This window comes from Oncorhynchus mykiss, chromosome 16 (assembly GCF_057628025.1).
Source record: "Oncorhynchus mykiss isolate SJ-2025 chromosome 16, ASM5762802v1, whole genome shotgun sequence".
Lineage (NCBI taxonomy): Eukaryota > Metazoa > Chordata > Actinopteri > Salmoniformes > Salmonidae > Oncorhynchus > Oncorhynchus mykiss.
In genome coordinates this window covers 11,686,536-11,704,975 of record NC_143037.1, presented here as the reverse complement: position 1 = coordinate 11,704,975, position 18,440 = coordinate 11,686,536, and the positions used below count along the sequence as shown (strand labels likewise).

At 43.3% G+C, this 18,440-nt stretch overlaps 1 protein-coding gene across 23 annotated transcripts in view; it reads left to right on the top strand.

Annotated features, from left to right (window-relative positions):
- Positions 1 to 4,161: 4,161 nt before the first annotated feature.
- LOC110491356 (calcium/calmodulin-dependent protein kinase type II subunit gamma) overlaps positions 4,162 to 18,440 on the top strand; it is a 44,499-nt gene continuing 30,220 nt past the window's right edge. For all 23 annotated transcript variants that reach the window (XR_016487124.1, XR_016487127.1, XR_016487126.1 and 20 more), the window contains exons 1-2: positions 4,162 to 4,882; positions 7,419 to 7,513. Coding sequence is in view for 19 of the 23 variants with exons in the window: in XM_090201893.1 (XP_090058019.1) it covers positions 4,815 to 4,882; positions 7,419 to 7,513 (163 nt within the window). In the remaining 4 variants the exon portion in view is untranslated. The remainder of the gene's footprint in view (positions 4,883 to 7,418; positions 7,514 to 18,440) is intronic.

Here is an 18,440-nt window from a genome sequence, read left to right as displayed (position 1 = left end):
AAGATACAGAGCGCTGTTTTAACAGATTCCCACGGGGGTTCTTTGTGCATTTCCCTGAAATATGACACTTCCTGAGCTAATGGAAACTCGCAAGGTAACACACCAAAAATGTTGTCTCAAAGCCATAGCTGCGGGAAGTATACTGAACAAATACATAAATGCAACATTTGTCCACATATTTGTTTACATCCCTGTTAGTGAGCAATTATCCTTTGCCAAGATAATTCCTACACCTGACAGGTGTGGCAAGACACTCATTCCACAGGCACACCTTGTGCTGGGGACAATACAAGACCACACTAAAATGTGCAGTTTTGTCAAACAATACAATGCCACAGATGTCTCAAGTTTTCATAGTCACTCAAACCATTTCCCACTTTTCCCCTTTATATTATCTTTATTATCATCTTCTACTTCACCAGATCATCCAGAAGTCTTGTGCAATCCCCCACTCCCTATTTATTCAGAATATGCTCCACTTTCTTCCTTTTTCCTTGTCCACCATCTTACCGCGTCTCAGCTCATCACCAACCACTCAGACACTTAGGTCCGGTTCTAGTGCTCCACCGTTCACGCCAGAAATGAACTTGCAAACAGCCAGAGCTTCAGTAGTGGCTGGCTGGCTTCTTCTTCATAGTTGTAAGGACTCAGATTGGAAATCTGCCCGTTTAATAAATACCTGACCATAGAGTACTCCTGCCATGGGTGCCATCTGTCATCACGTGACCATAGAGGTGGGTAGAGGGAGATAACCAATCAGGGAATTCTGTACTGCTGGAATAGTTCTCATGGCCTAACCTTTTGTTGATAGTATGACCGTCTGTAGATCATCTATATGGGAATATCCAAATACATTTTGACCGCACAGAAACCGAGGTTGAAGTCTAGTTTTGTATTTTCTTTAAGTTTGTGCCATGTTAGCTGTATTTTTGTCCTGCACTGTAAAATGGCTATGGCATGGAACTCCACATGTTTTTGTAAAATCAACCTGGGCCCATTTTTTTTTTTTACAAAACTTTGAATCTGGATCAGAATCATCTGGATTCTGTAATCCTGTTTTTTGCTATCCAGGATTCGATCGATCTGGTTGTTATTTAGCTGTTTGTCTGTGAAAAATGAGCAGATAGGATCATTCTGATCCAGATGCTTTGAACTGGCCTACACAGCTATCTACTTGATAGGTTGTGTTATTACTTCTACATTGTCATAGGGGAACAAAGATAAGGAAACTATACCTTAATTAAAGTAAGAGAAAAAAAATAGAGCCTGCATATCACTTATAATTAAGTAGCAGCATTTAATTGACACGTCGCAATGTAACAACTGACCACATAGCTAGGATCAATGAAACATAATAAACCTTTGGTTGTCAGATTGACTTTAGTTGCATTGACATTTCTTGGTTTCACTTTTCTAAATCCACCCTGAATCCATCCTTCCAGTGGGATAAAGATAATCCACATTTTCATCACAAAAACCATCTTCATAATCACTACCTTTGACTTTCGAAAAACACAAAAATGAAATTTGATCCTGATTAAAGGTCAGATTAGATGACCAAATCCTTATCCCGATCTGTAGGACCGGAATCAAAATTTCCAAAATCACATAACTTGCTGCCTCCGCTGTTTTGCTTTCAAGCCAAGCCTACTGCTGGACCAACCCTACATGATGGTGAGTCAGTGTGCAATAAAGGCTTTGCTTCATCCCTTGCATGGATGATCAACAGAATAGATGAGAATAATGTAATCTTTTTTGGAGGGGGGTGGGGTGGGGGGGCTCCTGGATTGGACAGGTGAAGACTACAGGCCAGGAGTGTTCAGTTCTTACCTTATGAGGTCCGGAGCCTGCTGGTTTTCTGTTCTACTGCATATTTATTGCACACACCTGGTATCCCAGGTCTAAATCAATCCCTGATTACATGGGAAGAATGGGAAAACTCAGTGAAACCGGCTTCCAGGTCCAGAGTTGAGTTTGAGGGTTGTAGATAATGGCCACCCAGTGAACAAAATGATGTTGAAATTAGGTTCATTTTGGGTTTTGAATGAAAGTCGAAAATATGTATTTTCTGGATATTGAAAAGACGTCATTTACAGAAGTTGAAAATACGTATTTCACGGACGTTATAAAGACAACCTTATTTCTACAGCCAAATTTCAATCCGTATATGCATTCACTTATATCTTCATGTCAATGAAGAAAGCATGATCAAATAAAACATTTTTTTATTGAAATAGGAAAATAAAGAAAAATGAAGATTGCAGTATGGAATATGTATTATTCCTCCTGTCACATTCACTTACAGTGCCTTCGGAAAGAGTTCAGACCCATGAACCTTTTCCACATTTTGTTACAGCCTTATTCTAAAATAGATGTAAATGTTTTTTCCCCCTCTTCAATCTACACACAATACCCCATAATGACAAAGCAAAAACAGTTGACATTTTTGCAAATGTATTAAAAATAAACTGATATCACATTTACATAACTATTCAGGTCTTATACTCAGTACTTTGTTGATCTACCTTGGTCAGAGATTACAGCCTTGAGTATGACACTACAAGCTTGGCACACCTGTATTTGGAGGAGTTTCTCCCATTCTTCTCTGCAGATCTCCTTAAGCTCTGTCAGGTTGGATGGGGAGCATCACAGCACAGCTATTTTCAGGTCGGGTTGAAGTCCAGGCTCTGGCTGAACCACTCAAGGACATTCAGAGACTTGGCCCCGAAGCCACTCCTGCGTTGTCTTGGCTGTGTGCTTAGGGTAGTTGTCCTGTTGGAAGGTGAACCTTCGCCCCAGTCTGACGTCCTGAGCGCTCTGGAGCAGGTTTTCATCAAGGATCTCGCTGTCCTTTGCACCCTTCATCTTTCCATCGATCCTGACTAGTCTCCTAGTCCCTGAACAACATCCCCACAGCATGATGCTGCCACCACCATGCTTCACCGTAGGAATGGTATTGGCCAGATGATGAGTGGTGACTGGTTTCCTCCAGACATGACTCTTGGCATTCAGGCCAAAGACTTCAATCTTGGTTTCATCAGACCAGAGAACCTTGTTTCTCCTGGTCTGAGTCATTTAGAAAACTCCAAGCGGGCTGTCATATGCCTTTTACTGAGGAGAGGCTTCCGTCTGGCCAATCTACCATTGGTGGAGTGCTGCAGAGATGGTTGTCCTTCTGGAAGGTTCTCTCATCTCCACAGAGGAACTTTGGATCTCTGTCAGAGTGACCATTTGGTTCTTGGTCACCTCCCTTACCAAGGCCCTTCTCCCCCGATTGCTCAGTTTATGCCGGGAGACCACCTCTATGAAGAGTCTGTGGTTCTAAACGTCTTCCATTTAAGAATGATGAAGGCCATTGTTCTTGGGGACCTTCAATGCTGCAGACATTTTTGGTACCCTTCCCAGATCTGTGCCTCCACACAATCTGGTCTCGGGGCTCTACGAACAATTCCTTATTCCTCATGGCTTGGTTTTTGCACTGTGGGACCTTATAGACAGGTGTGTGCCTTTCCAAATTATGTCCAATCAATTGAATTTACCACAGGTGGACTCCAATTAAGTTGTAGAAACATTTCAAGGATGATCAATGGAAACAGAATGCACCTGAGCTCAATTTCAAGGCTCATAGCAAAGGGTCTAAATACTTATGTTATACATTTTTTTAGACATTTGCAAAAGCTTCTAAAAACCTTTTTTCGCTTTGTCATTATGGGGTATAATGTGTAGATTAATGAGGGGGAAAAAATTATTGTATGCATTTTAGAATGAGGCTGTAATGTAACAAAATGTGGAAAAGGTGAAAGTGTATGAATACCTTCGTAATACATTGTATGTCAGCTTTTTCAAACCCTTTGGAACAGACAGAGACCATAAATAAAGTTTCCAGACCTACAGACCTACAGAAAAGCAACAGAAAACTTCCAACTACAATAGAATTCACAGTAACGGTTACAGGAAAGTTGTTATTGCTATGATTGTGATATGTGGTTGTTTATCTACCTTGGTTTCATATACTGACTGTAAATTGCTCTGTAAAGGCGTGTCTGCTATAAACCCCAAATGTAAATGTAAACAGGAACATTTGCAACGCATGCTGGGTATTATTATAATTAGCTCCACCCTCAAACAAGACCAAATTTGGTCTGTCTCCACGTCAATCTCATAAATTTGGACCGCGTTTTACAGTAGATTACAGTTTAGTTCAGCAGAGTATAGTACAGTACAGTATATTATACTGCAATACACTAATACTCTACATTACTGTGCTGAACTCTGCTATACTGTACTGTCTTAACTTGTGAAACATAGACATCTATGAATGGTTCAGATTTGGTCTGGACAAAACAAAGTACATCTGTGGATGTTGAAATCAAGGCCAGAGTGGACGGACCAAATTTCAACATCCATGAACTTCGACGTTTTGACGGTGGTCAATGGGCAGTGTTCCTTTAGGCCACGTTGCTGTCACATATCAACTTATCTCGGTCAGACCAATGACGAATTCACGACAAGTGAGCAAGGGTTTTTAAAAGTCTTCAAACAGAATCAGTACAAAAGTTGTTTTCCGCTGATTCACACCGAATAATACTGCTACCCCGCGCTGATGACATGACTGCTCAAAAATTCTGCTCAAGTCTCGCGTGGTTCTCTCTGCTCTTCCCCGGTCTCTCTCCGCCTCTGCCAACCCCTCCAGTCTCTCTGTCCCAGCCTGTCAGTGCCGTAGCTAGTATCGGAGGTTAACAATCCTCCCCTAGACCCAGAGAGCGACCCAGCCTGCCGTGAACCTGACCGAGGCTTGGAGCCCACTCTCAGCCATGGCTACTACTATCGTTACCTCCACCCGCTTTACAGACGAATACCAACTCTACGAGGAGCTCGGGAAGTAAGCGACTGTCGTCATTAGCTAGCCTTTTGCTACTGCTCTGCCTTTCCGTCTGTCTTTCCTTCTTCTCCCCCACCCCGCACGCGACTCGCTCCTTCTTTAGCCAGCCAGCCAGCTATCTGGGATAGCTTGATCATATTGTCTTTATCTGGTTGTTGACTAAATGCAGCTATATTGCGTGTCGTAGGTTATAGGGACAGAGTTTACAGCGTATTTATTTCCTGCACCCTGTCTGTAAAATGCGATAGCACAGCTAGCAATGTCTACTAGTGTGTCAACGCCTTGTCTTTCCGTCTGCTGAATTAGTCAGGCAGGAAGCGTTTGAGCGAAAGCACTCTGACATTTGCTGGCATGGCACGTTGGCAGCCTGCTTGACAGCGCTGAATGTTAGCATGCATGCTAGCTAGTTTAACTGTCTGCTTGTACAATATTAGGCGATTTGTCTCTACTGCAGTTGTGTCGGACGTAGACGATAGTTATAACCCACACCGCCTCCTTCCCAAAGCAGAATTATGTTTGCACATTATGTAAAACGCCACCCGCTTTCACGCAGCAGCCGTTCATAAATGCCATATGTAGCGTTATAAGCCTCTCAGCACAGACTATGCCGCTGTGGCTTAAAAGTGCAGGGGTGATGCTGTTTCTCGGAATCGCGATGGTTTGTTTTTTTCCCCCCTGAGAGAACCGGGCATCTGTCGGGGGCACGATCCTCTCTGGACTCTGTAGATGGATGTCTTGTGTTATTATTCCGTTAGCCCCAGACCCTGGGTATAGTCGATGTGTCCAGGGCTTCTCTTATCGCAATGGCATTTTATTGATCCACTGATTGGTTGATCAAAGTGCACACACCTGGGGTGCGTTCTTTAGGGCACAACGTTGTGGACATTTTCAGGTAGTAATTTATGTACAACAGAGATGTTTCTCTGACATGTAGTCTACTCTTGTCATTATCAACAACAAGGGTGTAGTGATATAGGGGGAACAATCAGTGTTTCTTGAACTAGTAACTCAGCAGTTACAGGGAAAGGCAAATACTATTTTATTAATATACACTGAGTTCACAAAACATTAGGAACACCTGCTCTCATGACAGGCTGACCAGGTGAAAGCTATGATCCCTTATTGATGTCCCCTGTTAAATCCACTTCAATCAGTGTAGATGAAGGGGAGGAGACATGTTAAAGAAGGATTTTTAAGCCTTGAGACAATTGAGACATGTATTGTCTATGTGTGCCGTTGAGGGTGAATTGGCAAGACAAAATATTTAAGTGCCTTTGAACGGGGTATGGTGGTAGTTGCCAGGCACACTGGTTTGAGTGTCAAGAACTGCAACGCTGCTGGGTTTTTCACACTCAACAGTTTCCTGTGTGTATCAAGAATGGCCCACTACCCAAAGGAAATCCAGCCAACTTGACAACTGTGGGGAGCATTGGAGTCAACATGGGCCAACATCCCTGTGGAATGCTTTTGACACTTTGTAGAGTCCATGGCCCAAACAATTGAGGCTGTTTTGGGTGCAAGTCAATATTATGAAAGGTGTTCCTAATGTTTTGTAGACTGTTTATATAACATGCCATTTAGGAGACACTTACAGTGTTGTTTTTAAACATTTTCTCATGGGTGGCCCCAGCAGGAATCAAACCCACATTCCTGGTGTTGCAATCATCATGCTATACCAACAGATCTACGCAGTTACTGTAGCAGTGGGCTAGTGCCAGTGAGCTAGGAGAGGAGTTTTAACTCTCTGTCCTCTAGTTTAGGTGTGGCCACCCCTCCTGGAGGGCTACTGGCTCACGCCTGCAGGGTTTAGCCTAGTTTCAGCTCTGCTCTAACACACCTGTTAAATCTAAGGCTTTGATTCGCTGTGTGATCGAGCAGGGCTGGTCCAAAAGCATGCTCCGCCAATAGCCGTAGGAGAGGGTTGGTCATCCCAGCTGTATTGTACATACAGTGGTAGCTAGCCTAAAGGCTATACTACAGCAGATGGTCTCCTGGTCTCCTGTACGACTGGTTTTCTCTACAAGGTCTGCTTAGTGGTTCATTGATTTACGAGGGGAAGGAAGATAACCAGCGGTGCTGTGCTTGTATTTGAGAAGAGGAGCTCTGTAATCTGGGTGTCCTTAATTACGGCAGACTGTCATCGTTTCAGGTGTATGACTCCATGCTATGCATCGGGGCGGCAGGGTAGCCTAGTGGTTAGAGCGTTGGACTAGTAACCGGAAGGTTGCGAGTTCAAATCCCCGAGCTGACAAGGTACAAGTCGGTCGTTCTGCCCCTGAACACACTGTTCCTAGGCCGTCATTGAAAATAAGAATTTGTTCTTAACTGACTTGCCCTGCTCGATCACACACGCAAAGCCTTAGATTTAACAGGTGTGTTAGAGCAGAGCAGTTAAATAAAGGTAAAAAAAATAATAATAATCAGTGTTGACGGTATGGCCAACGCGTGTGTGTGCGCCAGTGTGTGTTGCCCTGCGTGTTTGTTGCAAAAAAAAATCCCACAACCCAGAACTGACCGTTGCTTTCCTTGTTTCCAGGGGAGCGTTTTCAGTGGTGCGAAGATGTGTGAAGAAGTCATCAGGTCAGGAGTTCGCCGCCAAAATCATCAACACCAAGAAACTCTCCGCCAGAGGTACAGTAACACACACACACACAGAGGGAAAGCGGTGCGTCACTGCTAAATGCATATAGCGGAAGCACTGCTATGATCTGTTGTACAGACCTGTGTGTCACATGTCAAATTGGGGCTTTGGTGATATGGCCAAAATATCTTTGACTGTATTTGACTGTATTTTGTGTTTCTGAATAATGAAAGTTGTCAATCTGTTTTGTGCATAATCCTTGAATGACAACAAATTAATTTTGTGATCCGTTGTGATGGTGTTATACTCGCCTAAACTAGGACAAAACTGACACTAAAGTAGTCCATTTTGAAGCACTTTTCATTTGATTTAGCATTGTTGGGAAGAGCCTGTAAGTATTTCACTGTTAGTCTACATCTGTTTAAGAAGCATGTGACAAATAACATTTGATTTGTATCAAAATATTGTTATAGATGGTCAAAAATCTATACCAGTATTAGCGATACATTGCCCAGCCCCTACGTCAGATGTGTAGAGCTCTGCTTTCCAAGCACGGCGGTCCTCAACATTATACATCGGGTAGGGCCTTTTCTTTCATTAATAACGAGGGTATGGGCTGGGCTCGGGTATCATTTTAAAAAATGACAACAAAAGAAACGTGTGTGTGTGTGGTGGTGGTTGATGATGCTTGCTAGCTAGCTAGTTGCACTCGCAATGGATACGGAGGAAGTGAAACACAAAACTCCAGAGTAGAGCTTGTAAAAATCCACAAATGAAGTGGAAAAGGCTGGCATGTGGAAATCTAGTTGTGACCGTTGAAACTAAGATGCCCACTGGACATGTGAAGTGTCGAGCCTGCCTTGCGATTTTGAAGTACGGCAGCAAGCGAACTGGCACCTCTTTCCAGCGCCACATTGACACGAGGATGCAGCGGCCGCCTCACAACAGGAGCAGGTACCAGTCCGCAACCGAGCATGACATCGTTTCTCTCTCGCCCCAAAACATTTACCGCCCAAAGTCAAATCAGAAATCACAAGTGTGTTGCTTTCTGTTGCAAAGATATTATGTCCTTCCACACAGTTCAAGGCACGGTGTTTGTTGATATATCTAAAGAGCTAATAAATGTGTGGCTAGTCATGGCCGCATCTCTGACACTGTGCTCCCAGACCCCACAACCATATCACGGAGATGCCACAAAATGGCACTCATAAAGAGGATTGAAGTGGTCAGCGATATCAACAATGCAATAGCTGATATAAACTTGGGATGATCACAGATATGTGGACTGACGATTACCGCAAGATAAACAACATGGCAATAACCTGCCCGACATTACCCTCGAGTTTTAGCTGAAAAGCCGAGTGCTAGCTACAGCAACGTTCCGCCCAGAAGATGTCAAGACAGCTGTGCTTTGTTTCGATCCAGCTGTGCTGAAAAGTTGTCTGGGTAAAGGACCAGGGATCGAATATGATCGCTGCGCCCTACCGACGGCTTGACTTCTAGGATCACGTGTACAACACCGTGCTAAAATACGCACTTGACAATGCTGAGCTGGAAGATGCGGTTCCAGGGGTGGCAGACGCTTTGCTTGCAGCCAAGTCATTGGTAAGATTTGTAAAGAAATCGACCTTGCAGCCCACTTGTCAAAGGTCGTGTCTACACTTGACACATACATGTGACTTCTTCTGTCAGAATACGAAGATGGCATTGTAAAGACCGGTCTAGACACAGTAAAGTGTCTCTTTGGTGTGTTTGTGTTCAGATCTGTCTGACCACTTCAGAAGGTGGTCAGGGATGCATTGTGTGTGGATTTCTCCTCAGTCTGGACGCAATCAGGATACCGAAAGCGCATACAGTGGGCGACGTCATCAGCACTCCTCCCACAAGTCTCTGGAAAATGTGTGTTTTGGGACCGAGAGGCACCTTTTCATTATAACGTTGGAGGAAATACGTTCCTAGCGTGTGAGGAACGTGTTTGCTGGCCTTATAAATGCTAGCTAATATTTATAAAACTGGTTTTGTTTGTTTGGCTAGAGTTATGCTAACATGTTTGCAATCTCTTCATCGTTGCTTGTTAGCTAGCTAGCTACAGAGGTTAGCTGGAGAGTTAGCTACAGTAGTTAGCTACTACCATCAATTGTGTTATCATATTTAGCCTATTCCACCAGGAATCCAGAAAAAAATGTGGGCACGGTAAAGACATTTTAAATTTACTTAGGTGTATACGCATGTTCGGAATTCCATGATCTGACCTCTATGATCAGAATAATACATCTGCATGAACTGTCAAGTCTAGACATGGCCAAAGACTGAGACATGGGTGAAAACAAGATTCAGCACTGTTCAGCACATACACTGAACTCTGTGAAAAGTTTGAGAGCCCCAATGTACTGGTTTCTCATTGGACTTTCTCTGCCCCTTACGAGGCGCTGTGGGGGGGGGATGGTCTTCCTGTGATGAGACAGGCTGCCACCCTGTAGGCACGGACACCCCCCACCCCCCCACCAGGTTTTCTCCTGTGGGCAGATTCTGCGTGAAGACTGAAGAATCTGCCGGGACTGAATGGGATGCGTGAGATAACAAGCTCCAGTAGTTGCAGTCTTTTATTTATTTTTCAACACTGATTATATGGACGAACCAGGATTGGGCGAAGGCGGTGGTTAAACTGCTTTGCTTCCGAGTGCTTCACAACTCCTATTCATTTGGAGTGTTAAGGTTATGACCATATAGTTAAACTTGTCTTAACTTGAGGAGTCCTGTTATTGTTGCCTAAGTTCTGTGGGTGAAATTTGGACTGGAGTGGCAGGCAGAGGAGTTACTTCAAAAGGTAACTGGATTTTTGAGCCTACTGCTTAGGTTGAGGCCTCTCCAAATAGTCAATAGCCTACATTTGATCTAATTGTGCTTGTTCTGAATAGCCTACTGAACATGTGTTTGGGGCCGTGAGTCCCAACTAGTTAGTAATATGTTTGGATATTTAACCTGTGCTCAGTGTGCTGGTTCTGAACAGTGCTGATAATAAAATAAAAATTGGCTCTGTAGACATTTAGTCTAACATTACTGGCAACATGTTTGAATACCAGTTGCACATGCGCACTTCGTGTGTATTTTATTTGTTACGTTTTAACCATATCAGCAATGGTTCTTTAAAAAGGTTTTAAACATGTTTTTTTGTCGATATAACTTAAATGCAGAAGACGCATTTAAATTGAATGCGTTCAGCTGTATTACGGACTAGGTATCTAATTCATCAGGTCCTCGATCAGCTTTCTGAATTTCGCAAGAGGCAACAACATCACATTTTTAAGAACATTTTGAAGATGGTTCTACAAACATGGTGCAAGAACTAAAAGCTGATTTCCCTAACTCAGAGACCAAAGGAATTTCCAGAGTCAACCATCCTTGAGACCGGGTGTGGTACCTCGTATGTCTAAAGTTTAGTAATGATGTTTGGTACAGTGGGACGTTTTGTAAAAGGGCTTTATAAATTAAACATAGCAATGTATCAACCTACGTGACATCACAGAGGGCCAACCAACTTCCCGGTAGAGAATGCAGTGATGTCATCGCAGAGGGCCAACCAACTTTCCGGTAGAGAATGCAGTGATGACATCACAGAGGGCCAACCAACTTCCCGGTAGAGAATGCAGTGATGACATCAGAGGGCCAACCAACTTCCCGGTAGAGAATGCAGTGATGACATCACAGAGGGCCAACCAACTTTCCGGTAGAGAATGCAGTGATGACATCACAGAGGGCCAACCAACTTTCCGGTAGAGAATGCAGTGATGACATCACAGAGGGCCAACCAACTTTCCGGTAGAGAATGCAGTGATGACATCACAGAGGGCCAACCAACTTCCCGGTAGAGAATGCAGTGATGACATCACAGAGGGCCAACCAACTTTCCGGTAGAGAATGCAGTGATGACATCAGAGGGCCAACCAACTTTCCGGTAGAGAATGCAGTGATGACATCAGAGGGCCAACCAACTTCCCGGTAGAGAATGCAGTGATGAGTACTAGAATTGTCGCCCGTAATAAAGAGCAGTGATTAAAGTAAAATTGTCTCAATTTATTCTAAGGAATTAACAATTAATATGATATTAAAAAAATATGTATATGTAACATTGTCAGAGGTTGTAACGAATTGTTCATATTAACTAACGAATTAAAACAAAAAAATATGGGAATAAGCCAATCAGCACAACAGAATTCTCTTTTGATGAGTCTAATGCATGAAAGGAATATTGTTCACAAATCATATACTGATTGACAAAAAAATATATATCATACATACATACATACATACATACATACATACATACATACATACATACATACATACATGTATACAGTTGAAGTCGGAAGTTTAAATACACTTAGGTTGGAGTCATTAAAACTCGTTTTTCAACCACTCCACAAATTATTTCTTAACAAACTATAGTTTTGGCAAGTCTGTTAGGGCATCTACTTTGTACATGACACAAGTCATTTTTCCAACAATTGTTTACAGACAGATTATTTAACTTTATAATTCACTGTATCACAATTCCAGTGGGTCAGAAGTGGATATGTAACATATACATTTGAAGGTTGAAGTTTACATACACCTTAGCCAAATGCATTTAAACTCAGTTTTTCACAATTCCTGACATTTAATCCTAGTAAAAATTCAATTTTAGGTCAGTTAGAATCACCACTTTATTTTAAGAATGTGAAATCTCAGAATAATAGTAGAGATTAATTTCAGCTTTTATTTCTTCACATTCCCAGTGGGTCAGAAGTTTACATGCACTCAATTAGTATTTGGTCGCATTGCCTTTAAATGGTTGAACTCGGGTTAAACGTCTCAGGTAGCCTTCCACAAGCTTCCCACAATAAGTTGGTTGAAGTTTGGCCCATTCCTCCTGACGGAGCTGGTGTAACGGAGTCAGGTTTGTAGGCCTCCTTGCTCGCACACGCCTTTTCAGCTCAGCACACACATTTTCTATAGTATTGAGGTCAGGGCTTTGTGATGATCACTCCAATACCTTGACTTTGTTGTCCTTAAGCCATTTACCACAATTTTGGAAGTGTGCTTGGGGTCATTGTCCATTTGGAAGACCTATTTGCAACCGCTTCAATATAGCCACATAATTTTCTATTCTCATGATGCCATCTATTTTGTGAAATGCACCAGTCCCTCCTGCAGCAAAGCACCCCCACAACATGATGCTGCTACCCCCGTGCTTCACGGTTGGGATGGTGTTCTTCGGCTTGCAAGGGTCCCTCGTTTTCCTCCAAGCATAACGATGGTCATTATAGCCAAACAGTTCTATTTTTGCTTGAACGTCATTGGCCTGGCCTGGCCTGGGTGGGGCGGGGCTTGAACGTCACTGGCCTGGGTGGGGCAGGGCTTGAACGTCACTGGCCTGGCCTGGGTGGGGCGGGGCTTGAACGTCACTGGCCTGGCCTGGGTGGGGCGGGGCTTGAACGTCACTGGCCTGGCCTGGGTGGGCCGGGGCTTGAACGTCACTGGCCTGGCCTGGGTGGGCCGGGACTTGAACGTCACTGGCCTGGCGGCCTGGGTGGGGCGGGGCTTGAACGTCACTGGCCTGGCCTGGGTGGGCCGGGGCTTGAACGTCACTGGCCTGGCCTGGGTGGGCCGGGACTTGAACGTCACTGGCCTGGCCTGGGTGGGGCGGGACTTGAACGTCACGCCCATGCAGGGCTATCCAGGGGTGCAGCTGATGGGATGTCTTGAGTTGACCATAAGTAGTGTGACGACAAAGTATCTTGTATTTGAACATTTTGTTAAATATTCTGGTGCTGTAGACCAGTAACACCATGTCATTTTGTTAAATATTCTGGTGCTGTAGACCAGTAACACCATGTCATTTTGTTAAATATTCTGGTGCTGTAGACCAGTAACACCATGTCATTTTGTTAAATATTCTGGTGCTGTAGACCAGTAACACCATGTCATTTTGTTAAATATTCTGGTGCTGTAGACCAGTAACACCATGTCATTTTGTTAAATATTCTGGTGCTGTAGACCAGTAACACCATGTCATTTTGTTAAATATTCTGGTGCTGTAGACCAGTAACACCATGTCATTTTGTTAAATATTCTGGTGCTGTAGACCAGTAACACCATGTCATTTTGTTAAATATTCTGGTGCTGTAGACCAGTAACACCATGTCATTTTGTTAAATATTCTGGTGCTGTAGACCAGTAACACCATGTCATTTTGTTAAATATTCTGGTGCTGTAGACCAGTAACACCATGTCATTTTGTTAAATATTCTGGAGCTGTAGACCAGTAACACCATGTCATTTTGTTAAATATTCTGGTGCTGTAGACCAGTAACACCATGTCATTTTGTTAAATATTCTGGTGCTGTAGACCAGTAACACCATGTCATTTTGTTAAATATTCTGGTGCTGTAGACCAGTAACACCATGTCATTTTGTTAAATATTCTGGTGCTGTAGACCAGTAACACCATGTCATTTTGTTAAATATTCTGGTGCTGTAGACCAGTAACACCATGTCATTTTGTTAAATATTCTGGTGCTGTAGACCAGTAACACCATGTCATTTTGTTAAATATTCTGGTGCTGTAGACCAGTAACACCATGTCATTTTGTTAAATATTCTGGTGCTGTAGACCAGTAACACCATGTCATTTTGTTAAATATTCTGGTGCTGTAGACCAGTAACACCATGTCATTTTGTTAAATATTCTGGTGCTGTAGACCAGTAACACCATGTCATTTTGTTAAATATTCTGGTGCTGTAGACCAGTAACACCATGTCATTTTGTTAAATATTCTGGTGCTGTAGACCAGTAACACCATGTCATTTTGTTAAATATTCTGGTGCTGTAGACCAGTAACACCATGTCATTTTGTTAAATATTCTGGTGCTGTAGACCAGTAACACCATGTCATTTTGTTAAATATTCTGGTGCTGTAGACCAGTAACACCATGTCATTTTGTTAAATATTCTGGTGCTGTAGACCAGTAACACCATGTCATTTTGTTAAATATTCTGGTGCTGTAGACCAGTAACACCATGTCATTTTGTTAAATATTCTGGTGCTGTAGACCAGTAACACCATGTCATTTTGTTAAATATTCTGGTGCTGTAGACCAGTAACACCATGTCATTTTGTTAAATATTCTGGTGCTGTAGACCAGTAACACCATGTCATTTTGTTAAATATTCTGGTGCTGTAGACCAGTAACACCATGTCATTTTGTTAAATATTCTGGTGCTGTAGACCAGTAACACCATGTCATTTTGTTAAATATTCTGGTGCTGTAGACCAGTAACACCATGTCATTTTGTTAAATATTCTGGTGCTGTAGACCAGTAACACCATGTCATTTTGTTAAATATTCTGGTGCTGTAGACCAGTAACACCATGTCATTTTGTTAAATATTCTGGTGCTGTAGACCAGTAACACCATGTCATTTTGTTAAATATTCTGGTGCTGTAGACCAGTAACACCATGTCATTTTGTTAAATATTCTGGAGCTGTAGACCAGTAACACCATGTCATTTTGTTAAATATTCTGGTGCTGTAGACCAGTAACACCATGTCATTTTGTTAAATATTCTGGTGCTGTAGACCAGTAACACCATGTCATTTTGTTAAATATTCTGGTGCTGTAGACCAGTAACACCATGTCATTTTGTTAAATATTCTGGTGCTGTAGACCAGTAACACCATGTCATTTTGTTAAATATTCTGGTGCTGTAGACCAGTAACACCATGTCATTTTGTTAAATATTCTGGTGCTGTAGACCAGTAACACCATGTCATTTTGTTAAATATTCTGGTGCTGTAGACCAGTAACACCATGTCATTTTGTTAAATATTCTGGTGCTGCAGACCAGTAACACCATGTCATTTTGTTAAATATTCTGGTGCTGCAGACCAGTAACACCATGTCATTTTGTTAAATATTCTGGTGCTGTAGACCAGTAACACCATGTCATTTTGTTAAATATTCTGGTGCTGTAGACCAGTAACACCATGTCATTTTGTTAAATATTCTGGTGCTGTAGACCAGTAACACCATGTCATTTTGTTAAATATTCTGGTGCTGTAGACCAGTAACACCATGTCATTTTGTTAAATATTCTGGTGCTGTAGACCAGTAACACCATGTCATTTTGTCTTCTGGAAGTTATTTAGAATAATAATGATTATATCCATACTCCAGATTTACTTCTGTGTGTGAGTGTGTGGAGGGGGTGGTAGTTGGTGATGTGGTAACTGTTTACGCAGAAAGCCAAGCTCCACTGTGGGCTGTTGTAGGTCTACAGGGCGTGACTGTTCTCAGCATGCAGGCCTCTGCCACACGGTGTGTCTGGGGACTGTGTGCTGCATCTCAGCTCAGAGCTGCCCTCCTCTGCAGTCAACACGCATTCTCTCGCTCGCTCTCCCTCCCTCTTTTTTTTTTCTCTTCTGTTCTTCTTCGAGCAGTCCTGGCTCTATGCCTGTTCCCTCTCTCCCTCCCACCGTCAGTAGCTAGGAGATTGGTCAGTATTGAGGCTAATCCAGTTAGACTAAATGTATCTCAGCAGGGGCCAAGACCCCACAGGATCTCACACACCCCCCTGTTAGCCCCTTTGTGGTGTGGGTGTGTTGTGATAATAGGTATCACTGGGATGGTATTTGGTATTCTGAAGAAGAAGAAGGAAGTTTTAGCAATATCTAGAAGCTTTTTGTGGTAACAGTCAATTATTAAGAGTTGCACAGTACAGCATTAAAGTGTGCGTGTGTGTGGGCCAAGATGGGAGGGGCTCCGACAGCCTTGCAGTGATCTGTGTCGAGAGAGGGAGAGGAGGAGAGTGTTCAGGGAGGAGGAGGAGGAGGAGGATGAAGAGCGAGACGATTTAGAGAGAGGAGGAGCATTAGAGGAGTACTCATACAGTACACACTGTGTGTGTGTGTGTGTGGTGGCAGTGTGCCTAGTAGGATTTGAGTGTTGTTATTAGCACCATTGGGCCTGTGTGAGCTAGTGCACTACCCCATGGGTAATAAGTATCTGAAAGCGGCGCTAAACACCGTCATAATCTGAGGGGGGCTAGAGTTTGTGTGTGTGTGTGTGTCGCGTACCTCTCCTTCTCCCCCTGGTGCAACATGGCTGTGGAGCAGATGGCCAATTACAGGACAGTAGGAAGTGCCAGTAATTAATTACCCAGCAGCAATCTCTGCACCATCTACTACCCTTATGAGAAAAAACACATGATTTCACCTGTGACATTTCCACAAGTCTGTGGCCATTTCTCTTTCCCGCTCATAGATCTGGTGGTGTAGCTGCAGTCTAACGAGCAAAGGGTTATTAGTTCAAATCCCTTTTTAAGGCTGAGTCCCAATTGTGGTCACAGTACAAGATTTTACAGTCATTTAAATCTGAACTTTAGGCAAAGTGCAAGAATTTATTCTTGCCAATCTCTATTATGCCAACAGGCCTGGTGGAGCAGCTGGACCGTCAGGTAGCTAGCAACCAAGAGGTTGTGAGTTCAAATGAGGTTGAGTCAGCATACTGTCCTTTAACATTAACGCCTTCATTTAGTTGTAAAAAAAAATACAGTAACTAGTTGTATATTTACTGTATTTTCACAGCAACTAGACGACAACCTCCAGAGGACCATGACTGTTGAAATTGAATTAATGTCAATTATACCTTTCAAAGTTAAATATTCTAAATGATATTTGACACCTGGGCTTTCGGCGTGAGCTCGACTGTTGTCCCGTGTACTGTCACATTTATCCAAATAGTGCATTTTCATGAATTCACATTCATTTCACGAGGACGTGTTGTCACGTTAACTTCGCAGTAAATCACACAAAGTTCATGTTGTTTTCACACACACACCACATGCATTGTACACCCGTGCACGCCCCCACACAGGCACACGTCAACAAATAATTGAATGAATCAGCAATAGTTGCAGTAAGCCATACTACCTTCACGCACGTGTGCACACACACACACACACACGCGTGCGCAATGGGGAGTTGTGATCCTCTTTCTGCATATGGACATTTTCATGTAATCCTCTCGGTTTCTCTCTCCCTTTCTCTCTCTGCTGCGTCAGTAGTGAAATGAGACTAGGGTTGCTGTAGTTTGTCCCTGCAGGAGCGAGAAAGAGCGAGAGAATCTAGAGCCTACATGGGGAGAAGGGGGCGGGAGAGGGGTAGTAGGAAAGATGGGAGAGCGAGGTGGTAGGAAAGAGGGAAAGGTTGAAGAGGAGAGAAATGGGAGGCAGAGAAGTGATGGGGGAGAGAAGGGATGGATGAAGGGGGAGAGTGATGGAAGGAGACCGAAGTGATGGGGGGGAGAAGGGGATCAGAGGGAGAAGGGGATCAGAGGGAGAAGGGGATGGATTAAAGGGGGGGGAATGGAAGGAGACAGAAGTGATGGGGGGAGAAGGGGATCAGAGGAGGGAGAAGGGGATGGAAGGAGGGATGGATGAAGGAGGGAGGAATGGAAGGAGACAGAAGTGATGGGAGGAGAAGTGGATCAGGGGGGGAGAAGGGGATCAGAGGAGGGAGAAGGGGGAGAGGGAGGGCTAGAAAGGATTCTTTGTTGAGATGTGTGTGTTAGGAGGTGAGGCTGTTTAGCAGCAGTGTAGGAGTAGTGTATTTATTGGACTGAAATGATAAGGTGATGAGAAAGCCAGTTGTGTGTGTGTGTGTGTGTGTTACAGTCTGTGTCTGCGCGTGGGTCTAATACTTGTTTGTTAGCCAGGGTGTCTGATAATGAAATTGCCTTGTTGTTGTTGTTATTGAGTTTAAGATATTCAGTGTTGCGATATTAAATGGGATGTGCTGCAATGTGTTTTGAAATGAGTGTTTAGTGAAAAACATTCGGCAAGGGTCTGTGAAATCAAACTGAGATACTCTGATTACATGAATGTGAATAAATGTGTGTGGTCTCTGTTTTGGAGCCCTGCAGCAGTTGACATTTCA